Source organism: Cydia fagiglandana, chromosome 17, assembly GCF_963556715.1.
Source record: "Cydia fagiglandana chromosome 17, ilCydFagi1.1, whole genome shotgun sequence".
Lineage (NCBI taxonomy): Eukaryota > Metazoa > Arthropoda > Insecta > Lepidoptera > Tortricidae > Cydia > Cydia fagiglandana.
In genome coordinates this window covers 463,655-481,943 of record NC_085948.1, presented here as the reverse complement: position 1 = coordinate 481,943, position 18,289 = coordinate 463,655, and the positions used below count along the sequence as shown (strand labels likewise).

Below are 18,289 nucleotides of genomic sequence, written 5' to 3'. Positions count from 1 at the left end.
TAGTTATCAATTTGACACTGGATTAATGGTTTAACCGGTTAACAGGGAACGTGTTCTGTGCATGCATCATATGTGTAGCATTTTAGGGTACATATGATACGTGCATGCACCACTAATGATGCACAACCCCATATAAACTTAAAGCATTGCCAACATTTGCACGTGTGAGCTAGGTCTTTTTTATTTGCATGTACATACATACATACGGCTATGAACCTTTTGACAAAAAACACGTTGCACGTGAGGACTCAACTTCTGGTTCCTAGGTACACAGGGAACGTGTTAAAATACCTAACCATTTAGATAAATCAGACAGCAATCATTTTCCAATCAGACCTGTCAAACACCCACGTAGGAACAAAAATAAATCAGCATAGGATTTAAAAACGATTGAAAAAGCAGTCATAACCAGATATTAACCAGTTACGGCTGTAGTCGAATGGGATGTGTTCCAGTAGAAACCATATTGTGTGCGTAATAGCCTAGCGTGGGGGACGTTCGGAAATTAAAATATGTAATATGAATTCAAGACGTGAACAACTTCACTATATTTTTGTATCTCAAGATTCTCAAGACTATCGCAGTGACCTTAAGATGTGAGGACAATTTTTTTGTCGTTGATTTCGTTAGATTTTGGATATTCTGATAAGTTTAAAGAGCTCCTCAACTTCTTTCCGCGATAAATAAGAAATCTCAATTGGGCACAAAAAAAGTAATTTGTCATTGAGTTAAGTTACGAAACTACGATATGTTTTCGTAAGCTAGAGGTAGATTTTCATTGAGTTAAGTTACGAAACTACGATATGTTTTCGTAAGCTAGAGGTAGATTTTCATTGAGTTAAGTTACGAAACTACGATATGTTTTCGTAAGCTAGAGGTAGATTTTCATTGAGTTAAGTTACGAAACTACGATATGTTTTCGTAAGCTAGAGGTAGATTTTCATTGAGTTAAGTTACGAAACTACGATATGTTTTCGTAAGCTAGAGGTAGATTTTCATTGAGTTAAGTTACGAAACTACGATATGTTTTCGTAAGCTAGAGGTAGATTTTTAGGACCTGTGGTGAAATTGCGCTTGTATAGGTATTCTACAGAATAGGGATCTATCCACCAAATTTTATCAAAAGTAGAACGAAAAAAAAATATGAAAAAAAATGAAAATTGGCCTCATTATTACCTTACCTATCAGTTCAAAACAAAAATTTTTTTCATCACACCAGCTCCGAAATGCTTATATTTTTGCACTTCAAAAACTGATAGCAAAGTTGCATTTTATCAGATGTGAGGCAAAGTACATAATCAAATGCAAATTTCGAGTTCTTTTCTTATGTTTGCTGGTATAAATTCCGTAGACTACCTACCTAAATTTTAACATAAAAATGATTTTACAGATATTCTTCTTTTCTGCGTCACGCTCGCACACACATGCTTCCGCTCTAAAGTAAGCGAGTACACAATATCCCATATCAATTTTATATCAACATACAATAGGAGAATAAAGTCCCGGGTAGCGGGTTTGATTCGAGCTAGGGGAAAAAATAAAATAATCGCTTCTCAATAGGGCTGACACACGTCGCTTTAGCTACGTGGGAAATCAGAACTTTTATTTCTATAATTTTGGTTTCTGAGGTTATTCATATATTCAAGTGGGTGAAAGTAAGTAAGCTTAGCCTTAGCTGGACTTAAGGTATACCTGACACCTGTAGTCCTGCTTACATAAAAACTGTACCTACATTTTTGGTAACCCTAAGTAAGAGCTCCTGATTCGATTTCAGTAAATTTCCTTTCTTTAGGGTCTTAGATTAGTGTTTGGTGATTGTTTCGCCGCTTGGCCGAAAGATGGCGTAAACCAATTAATTTTTGCCCGGCGAGAGTGGTGAGGGTTCACCTATTACTTAACTAAAATTGTGTATAACTGTAGTATTCAATTAGATGAGTTAAGTTATCCACGTAAATGTATTAGAGAGTGACCTTTTGGTTAACAAGTATTTTGGTTAAGAACTTAAAAAATAGAAATAAATGCCGTTGTATGACTAGGTAGGTATGTCAATTCTTAGTTGCCTTGCCTACTAAAACTGTCACTTGATTGAATAAAATAGTAAAAGTAACTGAAGGTAACGTTACAAAAACTTGCACAGAAAAGCCGTTAACAAAAACGAATAGAAACAGCTGATCCTCCAATTCCGAACCCAAAAAAATTGAAAGACAAATTTATTCATTTTTTTCCGTGCCACGGTTCTACCTGCCAAATCCATTATGTAACTATTGTAAAATGGCGTATTAAAGTACGAATACGAAAGCGGTTACGACTTTGTGAAACTGATAATAAAATTCACCTGATGTTTTTTTCATATTTGTGGGCGTATATAAAATGTAATATGATCTTTATAGACATGTGCATAAAGGTTTTTGTAGAAAGTTATTTGAGGACGCATTAAGTGGGCAATTTCATGGTTTACTGTGCTTAATATAATACACGGTATAAATTACGTTCAGGATTATGGGAGATTAGATTAAACTAATTTGTGTGGAATACAGTCATAAGGTGTTGTGATACCTACCTACATTATGTACTAAGTATATGTTTAAATATAAACTACATACGCCATAAGTGACATAACCTCTAACTGGCCTATGAAAAGGTATCTCGCTCCATTTTATTCTGAAGGAATTTTGACACATCATGATTGCATTTTTCTCGGCAAGTGTTGCGTGTCGTTCAGCCCCCTAGAATGATATGGTTTGTGTGTGTAGCGCTAGTGATAGAAAACCTAATAAATAAATAACAAACAAAATATTTATGTTTTTAACTAGGTATTTCTGCAGCTGACTGTACACTTAGCTAAGGTTAAAAACATGTACATTTAATTCCTTATCTTTAATGAACACATTTATACACTCTTAGTTATGACCTTGACTTTCCCTACTAGTAGAAAGATCTAATATACCTAAGCATGACTAAATCATTCATTATCGATTGAAAAATCCTATCTCTTACAAGCTATATAGCCAAAAAATACCTAAAAACCAGTGAATAGTAATTCCATTACGGAGCTCACGAAACCCTTAACCCTAAAAAAGTGAAAAGGTCCAATCAATTTGAACCCGCGCCCTATTCAGCTTAACATACCTACCGAACTGAACGGCCACTGCTCAGATATAATTGATTGCCCCGGTGCACTAGAAAGGACGTAAACGACAAACTGAACGATTTAGAGTAAGGTAGATAAAATTATATAGAATAGGAAAAATATACATAGGTACTCGCAAGAAAACTAAATGTATGAGGCCCAATACATTCCACGACTCTTTCCAAACAGTAACTAACTACTGGGAAAAAATAATCCCACCTTTTACCAGTGGTAACTACTGGGAATACAATTTACAACTCGGTTTGGTGGTAACTACTTGGGATTATTTTTCCCACCTATTACCACTGGTAACTGGTAAAAGGTGGGAAAAAATTTCCTAGTAGTTATCACCGGTAACAACTTGATGCTAGTGCAAAATCACTTATGTTTCGGCCGAAGCGCCGAAACTAAGAGGTAGAGAACAGAACCTTCGGTTTCAGTTGCTGCAAAAAACCCGGTTTTACCTGAACAATGTTGATTAGGTCCCTACCTATTGGTTGGGATTTGGGATTGGGCTACGGAAATATAATAAATAATCAAACAATAAATTTGCTCTCCTCCTATAAACGTTCGTTTTTTTAGCATTATTTAGAAAGAACTTCACAGAAGCAAGCGTGCAGTTTTTATCAGGTTCTTTAATTGTTAATAATTATTGAAGTATCTAATGTAGCATGGTCAATCTACATATACATAATTTACTTCAAATTATTACCGCTAAAAGTGCCGGATTTGGAACCACAGGCTTACTTCTGCGAAGATCTTTCTAATGCTAAAAAAACGAACTATAAATCCTACCTACTTCTTGACCTTTTATCTGTGAGTAATAAGGATTATCCACAACCGAGGTTTGAGCTCGCTATTTTTGACAGAAAATAACAGAAACATGTTTTGCTAATATCCCTAAATATTTATACCTATAGAAATCGAGCCACCAGGATCCAATTTGGGTTATATGCCTACTAAGTAAAGGTTACGTGCGTGTGATTTATTTTGTTCCTATTTGATTAAAGTCCCATCACCAGTACAAAATACATGTACCTATAACCTTTTCAAATAAAGTGAAAGTACCCTTTGTTTTTCAAGCGTTTGCTATTGCTATGATTTCTGGAGTTGAGTAATGTTGATTTTGGAATATATGGAGCGCGTTAATAATGCAATCTCCCCTTTGGAAAAACAATCGAAATTTCGTAATGCCTCTCTATCACTCGAATCTGTAAGAGTGATAGGGATGTAAGTATATAACGAAATTTCGATTTTCGGTGTAGTGAACACCTATTTACCTAATGGTTACGTTTTGATGGTGGGTAAACATGTGGGTAGAAATTGTTTTTTAATGGCCACCCAAATTTTCTTATTGAATATTAAGCTTTTCTCATGTAAGTAATCTTTAACTGGGGTGAAATATATATATTGAAGGTAAGTTTGGGGGGATGACAACTATAACCAGAAATCAGTGTTTATTTCTCATTGGATATTTATCATTGGATATTTCTGGATATTAAGGAGGTATCTTAAAGACCGGCATCGCACTCGAGACCCTCTTAGTGTTGCAAATGTCCATGCTCGATGGTAATTGCTTACCATCAGGATTAGTCTTGCTGGTTTGCCTCCTAATATAGGCATTGTCTGTTTAATTGAATGTTTGTCTGTATTATATAAGTTATAGGTCCCCACCGAAAATCAGCACTGCGACTTACCGTGGCATGACTGAGAGGGGGTGCTTTTAATGGCTCCTCTACACGATGGGCCAGCGCCGGCCACTCCAAGGGACGCAGCCATGCGTTAGAGGGAGCATGTGATATTGCTATCTCATTCTACCGCATGGCTGCGTCCCTTGGAGTGGCCGGCGCTGGCACATCGTGTAGAGGAGCCGTTAAATGTCCGTTCTATACAATATTTTATATAATTAACTGGTTTGACGTAAATAAATATATTTTCTTTCTTCTATATCATAAACAAAACCTCTACCACCATCATAAACCACTTTTTCAAACAGTTTTCATAACTATTTGCAGTTTAATACGCTACAGAACATATAAATCAAATAATCACACACAGAAGACCACCATCGACTCCTTTGATACTGTTTCCACGGCGCCGGCGCAGGAAACGTAAAGTTTAGTGTCAATGAGTGGAAGTCGTAAACTGTGTGTGTGGTTACTAGGTACATAGTTAAATGACCATTTATGAGCTTTATCGCAAGGCAATAAGGACTGATAATAGTCAAGTGTTGTTATTGGTCATTGCAGGAGTCACATGTTTGAATTTGGTCATAAGGGACCGAGAAAAGAGTTTTTCACCACACCAGCTTGGAAAGGCTTACTTTGCACTTCAAAACCTGATAGCAAAGTTGCATTTTATTCACATGTGAGGCAAAGTAATCAAATGCTAATTTTGAGTTGTTTTCTTATGTTTGCTGGTAGAATTTACTTTTAAATTATGATTTTGGATGATAACTATTTAATACCATTCATTTGGATTTGATTAGGTTTGATTTTGTTTGATATTTTACATTTAATATTTTGCTTCAGGCTGGCGTGGTGAAAAATGTTGTGTTTCACTCGGGGGCAAATATTGTTTTCATATCTCATACTCTGAAAGTGGGTCGTTGTTGTTCTAAAAGGTGCGCAGAAAGTGATACGTTTATGCTCTAGTGCAGAAAAGTGGTGTACTCCTCTGCGTCCCCGTGCACGAACAACTGGTTGGAAACAAAATGGAAAAATAGTGTCTTTATTTCCTCGCCTGGAACAATTAGTAATTGTTTAATTTTACTAATTCCACGTGGATCCTTCTTTTTATAAAAAATGATGTAAGTGAATTGTTATAAACAAATTATTCTTGATTTCTTTCGTTGAATTCTATTTACTTGATTTCATAAGGCGGGAACCAAAAGGAATACACTAAAAATATTTTTTAAACCTAACACTTGCGTAAATGAGCAAAGGCAGAATCTTATACAGCCACAGTTAAACGTTTGTACGATTTTAAATTGATTTTTAAAGTTATTTAGCACTATATTCATGAAAATAATATAAAATACAAGATAAAAATTACTTATATTAGTAATTAAATTGTTATTTAATATTTAAAATACTTTTATTATGTTATTAAGTGGCGCGGCGCACCAAGGTCGCGGTGCGATCCGGTAGTCTGTTGCGGCTTTTAGAACGAAAAAGTATAAAATTAAAAAGTAAGAGGCAATCCCGCTGATTTTCATACTATAATGAACAAATCATTTTAAAATTACAGTAGTTAGTTAAAAAATGTGTTTTCGTAAATATTGCAATCTAAATGATTTTCGCTAGGGGTTATTAATCTTCACACATGTAAAGTCTCCGATTGCAAGTAAGTCCTAAGGAAAATAAATCATGGCCGTAGATCTATTAGGTACTATCAAACTGCACAACGGGACTTAATCGCGTATTTAAGTTTTAAGATTTACCTCCGACGTTTCGAGGACGGCGTTGTCCCCGTGGTCTCGGAGAAGACTGGCTCAAGTTGACATCAACATCTTCTAGCCGCGCGAGTTTTTCGAACTACCCGCACTTGGTCTTGTTTATCAGTTTGAACGTTTTGCGCACTAGGGATGTCACTCTGTCGACACACAACACTAACGATATTCGATTTATCGACTGTCGATATTCGTTTCCGCTTACATTTACTAATGACTGGATTCCACGGGGACAACGCCGTCCTCGAAACGTCGGAGGTAAATCTTAAAACTTAAATACGCGATTAAGTCCCGTTGTGCAGTTTGATAATGTTTAATAATCGTGAAAGTTTAAATCACTATTAGGTACTTCCGTTGCTGATTTTGAGTTTACTGGTTTCCTCGCATTCGATATGAAAAGTAGAGTGTTTAACTCGGGTGAAAGGCACCATTTCTGTCTCGGACTATTGGCGCTCTCACTGCGTTCGAGCTACCTCGACAGAAATGGGTGCCTTTCAACCCTTGGTTAACAATCTACTATTAACCTTCGTGCTTTGAAACCCTCGCAACGCTCAAGATTCCATTTTTCGAACCACTCGCTACGCTCGTGGTTCAATTTTGGAATCTTTCGCTTGCTTTGGTATCAATATTAGCACGAGCGGTTAAACAACAACTTTGCCCCCTTGTAAAACAAATAACTATTAGTTAGGTTGGTACTTTTGTAACTCCATTTGTTTATGAGTGCTGATGAGCTGGTCAACTAGAAATATATTATAGGTACATTTTGTATCGTCGTGCTTATAGCTAAAATAACGACAGCTGGCAGGTGCTTACTGATTACACACCCCACTAATATTTATGCCATTTGGCTATACTTTTTATAATAGCCGTAAAAATTGTGTAAAAATTTAAAAGGTGTGGAATGACAGCTGTTGGTTGTCGCTTTTTATATTCGCCGACACTTTTGGGCGAAAAAAACGTCATAAGTATAAGACGGTGTTCCCCGCATTGATATTAGAATTGCTTTGCACATAACATTACTATCTAACATTTTTGTGATATCATACAATTCAATCTTTCATATATATGTGTGCATAGAACAGAAAATAGTTTTCGGAAAAACAATTAAAAAATAATGACACAAAATTTGGTCAGGATCCTTATTATACACCGACAAGAAGTAAATGGTACTTTTTAATTTTTGTCAGTAAAACAAAATTATTTAAATAATTCTTTTAATTTTCTATTTATGTAGTTGTGTTTACAAGTACAGCGTTGCACTAAAATCATAGACTTACCCCCTTATTCATAAACGTTTACTAAAATTGACAAGCCGATAATAATCGTTTGTCCCTTTCCGACGTATTGGTATGATGGAAAGGGACAAACGATTATTATCGACTTGTTAAATTTAGTAAACGTTTATGAATAAGGGGCTTAGAGTTTACTGAACAAGATATACCTAAACAAAAACAATTAATCGTTAGACATAACTAGTAACTAGATTCCAGAAATTGTGGTTCCGTGTCAGGATTCACAACTTGTGAATTTTCATTCAACTTATTAAGTTTGGCAAAAAATATGGCATCAGAAATTAGCTTCTGGCAGATCACCAACTGTTCTCCCTTTAGATCCTTCATTTGATGCCCGATCGATTTCCCGTATGCGACGTCCCAGGATTCATTACGTTGAAAATTAGGGAGGAATCTTCTTGCTAAGTCTGAAGGATGTGATCTTTCTATTAGTGGTCTGCCTAGTTTTCTTTTTCGAGTGTTTAGAGTACTGGGACTGGGTTCATTTTTTACGATTGGTTCATTTGTTTCGTCGTCAGATGGTTGCTCTACTTCAATTTTTATGGTAGTTTCCCCATTGTCCAATGATTGCTGTAAATAAATATCAGAAATTAACAAAACATAAAAAAATATTGCTAAAATTTCACGAAAAAATAGTTGTCGGGGAGAAAGCCCAGCACCAATTTTTGTTTCAATTTTGAACATAAAATCGAAGCGTTCACACATATCGAAGCGTTTTAGGCGTTCTAAAATATACTTTAAACCCAAAAACAAATTTTCAAAAATGTAATTATAGTACTTGTGTCTTGTAAATTAATTTAGTTGTAAATGTCTGGCCATATCTGTATTTTCACAACGCCAAATTACATTTCCAGATTTTTATAAGCACCATCCGATGCGAATCTAATTTTAATTGCAAGTACTTAATAATAACAAGCAAGGAAATATACTCATACTCATATTTTCATAATATTCTTAAAATATTACATGATTAACATGATAGACAAAACATTTTACTTACATCATCTTCTAAAGGGTCCTGTGAATGTAAACCATTCTCGTCATCATTATCGTTACGTCGGTCGTTCAGGAAAGTCAGTAAATGGTAATACCACAAAGTTGGCTCATGAACTTTACCACCTAATTGTTGTGATGCTATGACCTGGAACACATTTTTAACTAATAAATACATTTTTAGAGCAGAATAATAACATATTATTGGTACCTAAATTATAACTATCACACATAACATAACAAATATAACATCCGCATCTGCATCCGCATCCGCATAAAATCGATGCGGAGCATCCGCATGATGCGGATGTCGACCAAGTCGGTAGGTAACAGGAACGTATTAAGTGCTAGGTAATTTCGTCATCATATATAACGAGATCGTCTAGATCCCGAAAAGTTGGCCAAGTTACTGTTTATTAAATAAAACGCACCTATAGGTATTCTTGCTCAAATAATAAACGTTTAGTTTTTTAAAATAAAAAATGCTAAAATTGTAATATTTGACGCTTTTTAAGTAGGTACCAAATCTTGACATCCGCATCCGCGGATGTGAGGCTTTAAATATCCGCATCCGCATCCGCGAATGTCAAAAATCTGCATCCGCAACATCCCTGGTTCGAAAGCACACTTTCTAGCATTTTTTGAAAGCCCACGACTGAATGCCTCAAGTCCAAAAACAATACCTAACAATTTTCTAATAAATATCAAAATACATTCTAATATTATAAACACATACCTTTTTATATTCCTTTAAGTAATTCGAGCGCAAATTATCAATTTTTTTCTTTAGCGTAGCTATAGTACTCTCTTCGTCCCAATGTTGATAAATATCAAGCAACGCTTTGTATCCTTCTTCCCTTACTGCTTTATTCGAATACTCTTCATGCTCCTTCTTCCAGAGAAACGGCAATTTTCTATATTTCTCTATCAGTGCTGTTATAACATTATGTTCCTTTCTGGATTTCGTCGCCTTCGACATGACTGAATAGAGATAAAATCAAGATGGCGGCCGCTCAAATACGGACGCGTGAAAACAAAATGGCCGCCGAGCGTAAAAACACAAACCCCACGTCCGCTCTCCGCGCAGGTTGCGCGCGTACTGACCCCCTCACCGCCTTCCCCTCCCGATCGAACACGAACCGTTGAACGGATGAAACGGACGTCGACTCGACGTAAAGTGTCCGGCGCGACTTTGGTCGCCACGCCTATCGTTTGCAGTATGTCATCGCGAAGTCAACCTTGTCGCAATGCCCGAAAGTTGATATTGGGCTGTCGTCGCGCGCGTCGGCGTATTTGGCATTTGGCGCATGATACATCTACTCTGCAAAGGACGGCGGTAGAAAGTGTCCGGTGGAACGGAATAATGGCTGCCGGCGTAATGAGGTCAACGGTCCTGTGCGCCGGATGCGGCGCGTCGATAACGGAGGACTACCTCCTGTAGAATTCGCGTTATGAAGCGTTTGCAAATCCACATAAGCACTAATTTATACTCACTGATTTTACTTCTTTAATATTATACCACAACTTCGCAAAACGGGTGGAAGTATGTAGGTCGACGAGTGATATTTTTTACTATGTAACAATTATTCAAGTAACATTGCTTCAAAATTTGATAAAGTAAGAATACCTACACCTTATACTTTTAAACTTAACTAGAAATAAAATTTTGCAAATGTTCTTTTTGAATGTTAATCTAAAAATAATAAAGCTACTTACTTATATTAGGGGAATAATTTGTAATTTTGTGAATAAAACACAATTTTACAAAAGTCTTAACAGTTTTAATTTTCAATATAGTAATGCTTGGAAATGTGAGGATTAACGAAAGGAAGGTGATGCCTTTGCCCCTTTAAATAAAATGCTTATGTCTAATTATTATCGTCACCATCATAGCGATCAAAACAAACATAACATAACAAATATAATTATTATTCGTCAGATGCATAGCTATGTACAAGAAAATGAGGCTCCGCGTCAGGAATGTCTGGATTCACAACTTGTGAACATTCATTCAATTTATTAAGTTTGGCAAAAAATATAGCATCAGATATAAGTTTCTGACAGATCACCAACTGATCTCCCTTTAGATCCTTCATTTGATGCCCGATGGATTTCCCGTATGTTATTTCCCAGGGTTCATAACGCATTGGGAGGTATTTTCTTGCCGTCTCTAATGGGTGAGATCTTCGCTCCGTTATTGGTCTTTCCAGTTTTCTTTTTCGGGTGCTGGGTTCAATTTTTACGAATGTTTCTTCGTTGTCCGATGTTTGCTGTAAATATATAGATATAAGTAAGTGATACATATAAATAATGTTCTTTTACACGGCGGACTTCTCTGATCAGATTGGCGAAATCCTGAAGGCCAGGTCAAGAGCAAACTAAACCGGCGAGCGTGTATGAGGAATGTTATGAAAGTGAAGGAAGCGAAAGAGGTATGTCAGGATCGTAGCAAGTGGAAATCCGTGGTATCTGCCTACCCCTCCGGGAAATAGGCGTGATTATATGTGTGTATGTATAGGTAGGTATGTACTTCGTGTGTGTCACAATTTAAGTAGGTCACTTGAATGTTACATGTACTTACCTCATTTTGATCGTTATCTAAAGGATCTTGCGAGGGCAAGTCATCGTCCTCGTTGGCCTCTCTTTTGTTCAGGAAAGTCAATAAATAGAAATACCACAAGTTTGGTACATACACTCTACCTCCGGCTTTGTGTGATGCTATCACCTGAAACACAAATTGTTTATTAATAAAATGTCTTATGTACAACAAAATATGCCTAAATTATAAAAAATCATTAGGTCATTTTATCAAGCAAATATTTGACCTTGCATTAATGTAATCGGTAGCACTAGCAGCAGTAATGCAATACTGCTGCTCGACATTACTGCCGATAGCATTGCTTATCTACGTCAAAATCTACGTTAATGCGCCATTTTTGTTATTTTCGCCAACGATCAAAATATAGTAAAAAACCATACCTTTTTCTTTTCTTTAAAGTAATTCGAGCGTAAATTCTCAATTTTCTTCTTCAGCGCTTGCATAGTACAATCTCCATCCCAATTGTGATAGATATCGAGCAACACTTTATAACCTTCTTCTCTAGCGGCTTTATTTAAATAATCTTCATTATCTTTCTTCCAGAGAAATGGCATATTTCTATACGTTTCTATTACCGCTCTAATAACTTCTTGTTCCGTTGCCTTCGCCATTTTGAATCAAAGCTGCCACTTTAGTACAAACTAAAAGCAAGATGGCGGCCGCTCAAATACGTACGTACGCGTGAATACAAAATGGCTGCCGAGCGCAAAAACACAGGGTCTACGTCCGCTCTCCGCGCTGGTTGCGCGAGTACTGACTGGTTTGTCTGGTTTTGTTTATTTATAACATTGACACGGTCGCCGGGCACTAGTAGTAGGGAAGCGAAGCGGGCCCTACAAAAAGTACCCGACGTGTAGATGTAATAAGCGCTTGATTTCCTCACCACTTTTCTCCAACTCCTATACCTCAACATTCCTATGGTACTGCCTGAAATATGAATTTTCACCACACCAACTGGCAAGGGCTCTCGATTGTTCAAAAACTGATAGAAAAGTTGCATTTTATTCAATATTATTAAATTTATATATATGTATTTCAGAATCATAATTTAAAAGTCAAATGTACCAGCAAACATAAGAAAACAACTCAAAATTTGCATTTGATTACTTGTATGTATAAAACTTAAGAAACTAAAACCCGTTCTGAGCCATGCCGGGTCCAAAGGTCCCCATCACACTAGCAGCGTTACCCCGCTGTATGGCGATGGAGACCTGTTGGACAATTTGATTTAGTTTGATTACTTTGCCTCACATGTGAATAAAAGTGGTGAAAATAACTACCTATCAATTTAACCCTTTGAATTCCACGTATCGTGGACGGCACGTCATCGTAAACCATGTGATTGCAGAAGGTAGATCTTGCGACAAGTTGTGATTTCTACGACCCGGATGAGGAACTTTTCAAAGCAGTCAACGCCAGATGCGGGGGGGCCCTTATTCAAATGTAGGTATCGAAAATAATCAATAACAAAATAAAAATCGGCTCATACCATTTCGAACGTCAGTCCCTTGTGTCAGTCGTGAGAACTTCTAGTTAAGTGACAAAAATACAAAAGTACAATAATTACAGTTAGCTGAGTGTAGCCCTAACGATCACGATATTGCGAGAATCTCCCGCTGCGCCGTCGGGTAAACAGCTATGAAAATCGATTAACTACCTACAGTATGACGAAGCGTTGCAAGTTGCAACTGTACAGGCTGATGGTAGAAAATAGACAATAGTGGAGGATTCTTCGACCTTTCCTTACGTATATACATTTATGGTTTGTTTCTTTTCTTCGTGTTCGATTGGTATGGACAAACTAGTTAAGAGTCATCTGAACCTAGCCACTGCCAAAGTTACATTACAATACACATACTCTTTACAGTACATATGCTTATACAGTATACTTTCCCGCACTAGATGCGAGAAAGAGCACTTTCTGTGCGTATTTCGAAAGTTTAAAGAGCCATATCTACTGTAAAACGTACAATTCACGTGCGAAAAGGTAATCGCAACTAGTGTCGATTTAAAACACTCCCTTCTGTCGTATTTCAGTTTATCGCCACTTTCACTTTCGCACTTGTATCGTACTTAATGTACTATTCGTTGCTAGAAATTGTCTTAAGTACATACCTACAAACAAATTATCTCGAGCAAGGAGAAGTTTTACATACAAAACTTGAACTCGCTCTATAATTTGTATCAAAAACGGGAACAAGCCTTCATCTCGTAATCCGCTGCCCACTGTGCAGTTAAATTGGTGGCCATGCCCTTCGTTTGATGTGGTTCTGCTCGGTTTGCAGATTAGGGTTCCGTGGAACGGACGGCATCGCTAATTTAAGGACGCTGTTGTATACGCTTACAGTGTGAAACGCTTAAATTAAGTTCTGTGAACCCAGCAATTAGTGCTTTTTTAATATTTGATGTTATTGTGTGTGTGTTAAGGTTAACCCTTATCTTGGCAAGGCTCAAAATATCTTAAATATAAACATGTTTTTAGTTTTTTGTCACCTATTGAGCATACTAGACTATTAAAAAATAAGGAAAAAAATCCAGGATTTTCCAGTTTTGGAAAATCATATGTATCATATTTGATACGATGCCAATAACTCGACAAAATAGTTACGTACTTTTTAGAAGAAAAATGAAGATTTTAATAAAAATAAAATATGTAATGCAACAGATATTAGCATTTACTGCTAATTAAACGCAATCTAAAGCATCAGATAACTATTAAACCTGTAAAAATAAATTATATCTACGAATACCTGATCACATGGGCGGAAAATTTGATCCCATAAAGTTTCAAAAAAGTCGTCAGCAAAAAGTTGAGCAAAATATGAAAAGTTAACAAATAATTAAAAGTAAAAAAAATACATTTTTTTTTACTTTGGGGCCATTTTTTGCCATACACATATTTTTCCGTGCTACGGGCTACGGCGTAGCAATAATGCTACAGCGTACGAATATATAGTTAAATAACATCTAGTACTTAAAAAAATCTAAGTTTAATAACTAAATAATACGACAACTAATATTAAATAATTGAAGCATGTTTTGTAACGCCACAAAAATAAAAAGATTAAAAAATCATGTAAAACTATTTTGAGGATAACTTGGCAATGTATTAAATATAATACAATCCTTTCGATATGTACATTTCTGAGTTCTTGGCAGTGTATCAAATATAATACATAACAGTTTCATGTAAGGTCCTGTGTATTAAATGTTTTTAAATTCGAAGGCATTGTAAATATGTATGCACCAAGAGACAGTAAAGATATCAAAATGTAGACTTTGGAAAAATATATACTAACATAAGAAATAAATGCAAAACTTTCAGTACGAACCGAAATCTATTGTTTCCGCGGCGCCATGTTGATTATTACTAATTAATTTACAATGACACTCGTGCCAATTATTTTTTTCTATAAGCAAGGAGGGTAGCTCGACATATTGATGGCAGAATTATTCTGTTAGGTAATAAAGTGAACCTGCTAGATTTTTTTAAGTTCCATGTATCACGGGTGTTACAATGCCAAGATAAGGGTTAAGCACATACTGAACCTTGTCACAATGCACGTAGGTTGATATTGGGCTGTAGCCACGCGCCATCAGTTTATTTTTGACAAAGAAATGTTTCATACACTTAATTAGTCATCATCATCATAACAGCCTTATATCGCCAGCTGCTGAGAATAGGCCTCTCTTCGAGTACGCCACTTATCCTGGTCCCGAGCTAATCTCATCCAGAAGTGACCCTCAATCTTCCAAAATTAGTTTTAAGACACACACAGCTCAAGTCCGGTCGTGTATGGAGTATTGCAGCCACCTGTGGGATGGCTCAGCTAAATACCAACTCGCCGCTTTGGACTCAGTGGAGCGCAGAGCCAGGAGGATGATTGGCGACAAGAAGCTAACGGCTAAGCTTCAGACTTTGGCCCATCGGCGGAAAGTCGCCAGCCTGTCGGTATTCTACAGGTTGCACTTCGGGGAGTGTGCCCAAGAGCTACACGAGCTCATTCCACCGTCCCCATTCTACCATCGGACTTTTAGACGCACGGCCGGTTTCCATCCTTACTTGGTAGATATTCCGCCAATTCGCACTAAGCGCTTTGCTTCTACTTTCCTTATGCGCACTGCCAAGGAATGGAATTCCTTGCCGGCGTCTATATTTCCGTGCTCTTATAACCCGGCAACCTTCAAATCAAGAGTGAACAGGCACCTTCTGGGCGAGCTCGCTCCATCGTAGGCCACGTCTACGCCTCGGCTAGTCTGTGGCCATGAGTAAACCCATGCATAATAAAAAAAAAAAAAAAAAAACACACACACTAAACTGGTCCTAATTTTGAACCTTGCAGTATAACCTAAATAAAGACTAAGGGGCCTTGACCCGCGCCCCGGGTTTTTCCTGGTGCATAGGCTGTCCATCGCAATTCAACGCGGTAACGCAGCGAGTGTGATGGGCACCTTTGCACCGGGAGTAACGCGGGGAGGTCTCTTTGAGTAGTTTTTATATTCTTTGTTTTATTTTAGATATATTTAGGGTTGTTAGTTTTAATTTAGTATTATTTATAGATGTATTTAGTTCATAAGTTATTTATTTGTCTTTCTACTGTCTTTTTTTTATGAAATAAAGTCTAAGTAATACTAGTATGATAATACTATTACTTATTCTGTGGTAATAGTATAGTATTGAGCGATCGACTCGTCCGTTCATTCAGCAATAGGAACAAGCGAGCATCCAACCCCGCATCGCATAATCGATGTTCCCAGCTGTTAGCCGACCGCGCTGCAGGAGGTTCTGTTGCGGCGTCGAGGCTAAAGGGTTGCCGATAGTGGTTATAATCGTCAGTAGATGTTGGTATGGAAGCCACAAATCCAGAAATGATTTGCTATAGGCAATTTTGGTATAAGTACCTAAATTGAATATTTTTTTAGCCAATTATTTCATTTTGATACAATCTTTTATCGCTGACTGTACTATTCATTAAATAGGCAACGAATACTCATTAAGATAAACAAACCCAAACACAATTAGGTACTTTGCGTTGTTTTATCGCAGAGTGTGTCCATCATCAGATCAGCTCGATGGCGAATTGGCGATGGTACCCCAACTTACATATAATTAGTGTACTTATGTGAACTTTCAGCTCAATCGAATACTGAGAAGTGGGTCTAATTTAGCTTGCAAAATCTATCTCGAACATACATACCTACATACATACAAACATTGCAAGTTAAACAAAAGCTCGTAAAACAACAGGAGATTAACGGTCGATCTTCTTTACCTCCCTTGTTCACTTGTGTAACCCCCCCACAGCTACCGATGTCGTAAACTTTCCTTAATCTCAAACCAAAGCCATAAACCACACCACGCACTACCCATAGGATGAAACCAGGATACGTGTCCCACTTGGAAAAAATGACTTACCAATATTCTAACAAATAAATACATAGTATTATAGTAGTCATACAAAAACAGTAGGGTCAAAAACGTTAAAGGGCGTCTTTTTTGTGAACATTATGAAAGTTAAGGATTTGGGTACATTTTACAAAGGTAGTCAACATATAGTTTTTATGAAGCAGAAATTAAAGAAATGCCCTTATAAAGTTCATGAAGAAAATTAAGCTGTAAAGTTAATTTAATTTATGACGACCACACCCTTACCTTAACTCATACTTAAGTTTTTCACCCAATAATAATCAAATCACCAAAAATAAGAGCCGAAAAAAGATGAAGCTTAACAACAGTCTACGTATCAAGCTATGTATATATATTCGTTGTAGTTTGTCATGGTAAATAAAAAAATATGAAGGTTTTCCAATAGTAAGGCATCTATCCGGGTTTTACCTACATTCACTCCACCCCAGTAATTGTGTCCACATTAAGCCAACACTTTCGCATAACATCTTTACAGCGTTCACACGTATCGCCAGTTTTACGACGCGTATAAAAAATGTCATACAATTTACATACAAACAGGGAAGGTCACCCCTCGATGGTTAAAAATGGCTGCCATGTCAAAGTGATAGTTAAAGGTTACATTCGGATTGTGCCTGCAGAAGCATTGCTGTTGCATCATTACTGATTATTAAGACGATATTAATCGCGACGTAGGTAATGTGGCTAACAGCAACAACGCAGTTTATAAATGTGAGAATGTGCTGCAGCTGCATTACTGTGGCAGCATTACTGCTATGGCATGAACGTTATCCGCCGCAATGCTGTCACGATTTGAACGCCCGTCAAGTTTACAGCATTAAAGTCGCAACAGTAACGCAGCTGCAGTTGCCTTCCGAACATCACCTTTAGGGTATCATTCCATTTCTGACCGCAGCTACACTACTAGTACGAACGCGTCGGTGTTATTGTCAATTTCCATAGTAAAATGAATGGTAGTGCTGCTGTCGTTGGAAATGGACTGTCACCTTTACCCACGTCGATTAAAAATGATCGCTGTCACACTGTCAAAATGACTGTAGGTAGTTAATGGTTAAGTCAATATTTTGCCTTGTGAAAGGAAGTTATTAATTGTCCGCGATTTGTATTATGATTATTTTCGGACGATTACTGTTTATAGGTATTGTGTATGGGGCATGAGAATGATCGTTGAAACCCTCATTGTGTTGAGATCTATTCCCGGGCAGGTCAACTTGTGAGTTAACAATTCACTTGAACTTATTAGGTCGGGACGGGTCGGCTGTATGTTAAACGTAACGTAACTAGCTACGATTACATAGACTCGTAAGTGTAGGGTTTACATAAGTATGTCATTAGGAGACTATTTGACTCAAAAGTGTAGTTTATAGGAAGTAGACAGTAATGCAACTTATAAGAT

At 37.0% G+C, this 18,289-nt stretch overlaps 2 protein-coding genes across 2 annotated transcripts; both read right to left on the bottom strand.

Annotated features, from left to right (window-relative positions):
- Nucleotides 1–7,974: 7,974 nt before the first annotated feature.
- LOC134672685 (uncharacterized) lies at nucleotides 7,975–9,870 on the bottom strand. The gene is made up of 3 exons (XM_063530638.1): nucleotides 9,603–9,870; nucleotides 8,874–9,014; nucleotides 7,975–8,443 (listed from the first exon to the last, which is right to left on the bottom strand). Exons 1-3 carry the CDS (start codon nucleotides 9,843–9,845, stop codon nucleotides 8,054–8,056), a joined length of 774 nt encoding a protein of 257 aa, XP_063386708.1. The 5' UTR covers nucleotides 9,846–9,870; the 3' UTR covers nucleotides 7,975–8,053.
- An 820-nt stretch (nucleotides 9,871–10,690) lies between these two features.
- On the bottom strand, nucleotides 10,691–12,177 carry LOC134672800 (uncharacterized). Its single transcript, XM_063530759.1, has 3 exons — nucleotides 11,846–12,177; nucleotides 11,448–11,591; nucleotides 10,691–11,136 (listed from the first exon to the last, which is right to left on the bottom strand). The coding sequence occupies exons 1-3, from the start codon at nucleotides 12,074–12,076 to the stop codon at nucleotides 10,795–10,797; spliced, it is 717 nt and encodes a 238-aa protein (XP_063386829.1). The 5' UTR covers nucleotides 12,077–12,177; the 3' UTR covers nucleotides 10,691–10,794.
- Between the last annotated feature and the right edge of the window lie 6,112 nt (nucleotides 12,178–18,289).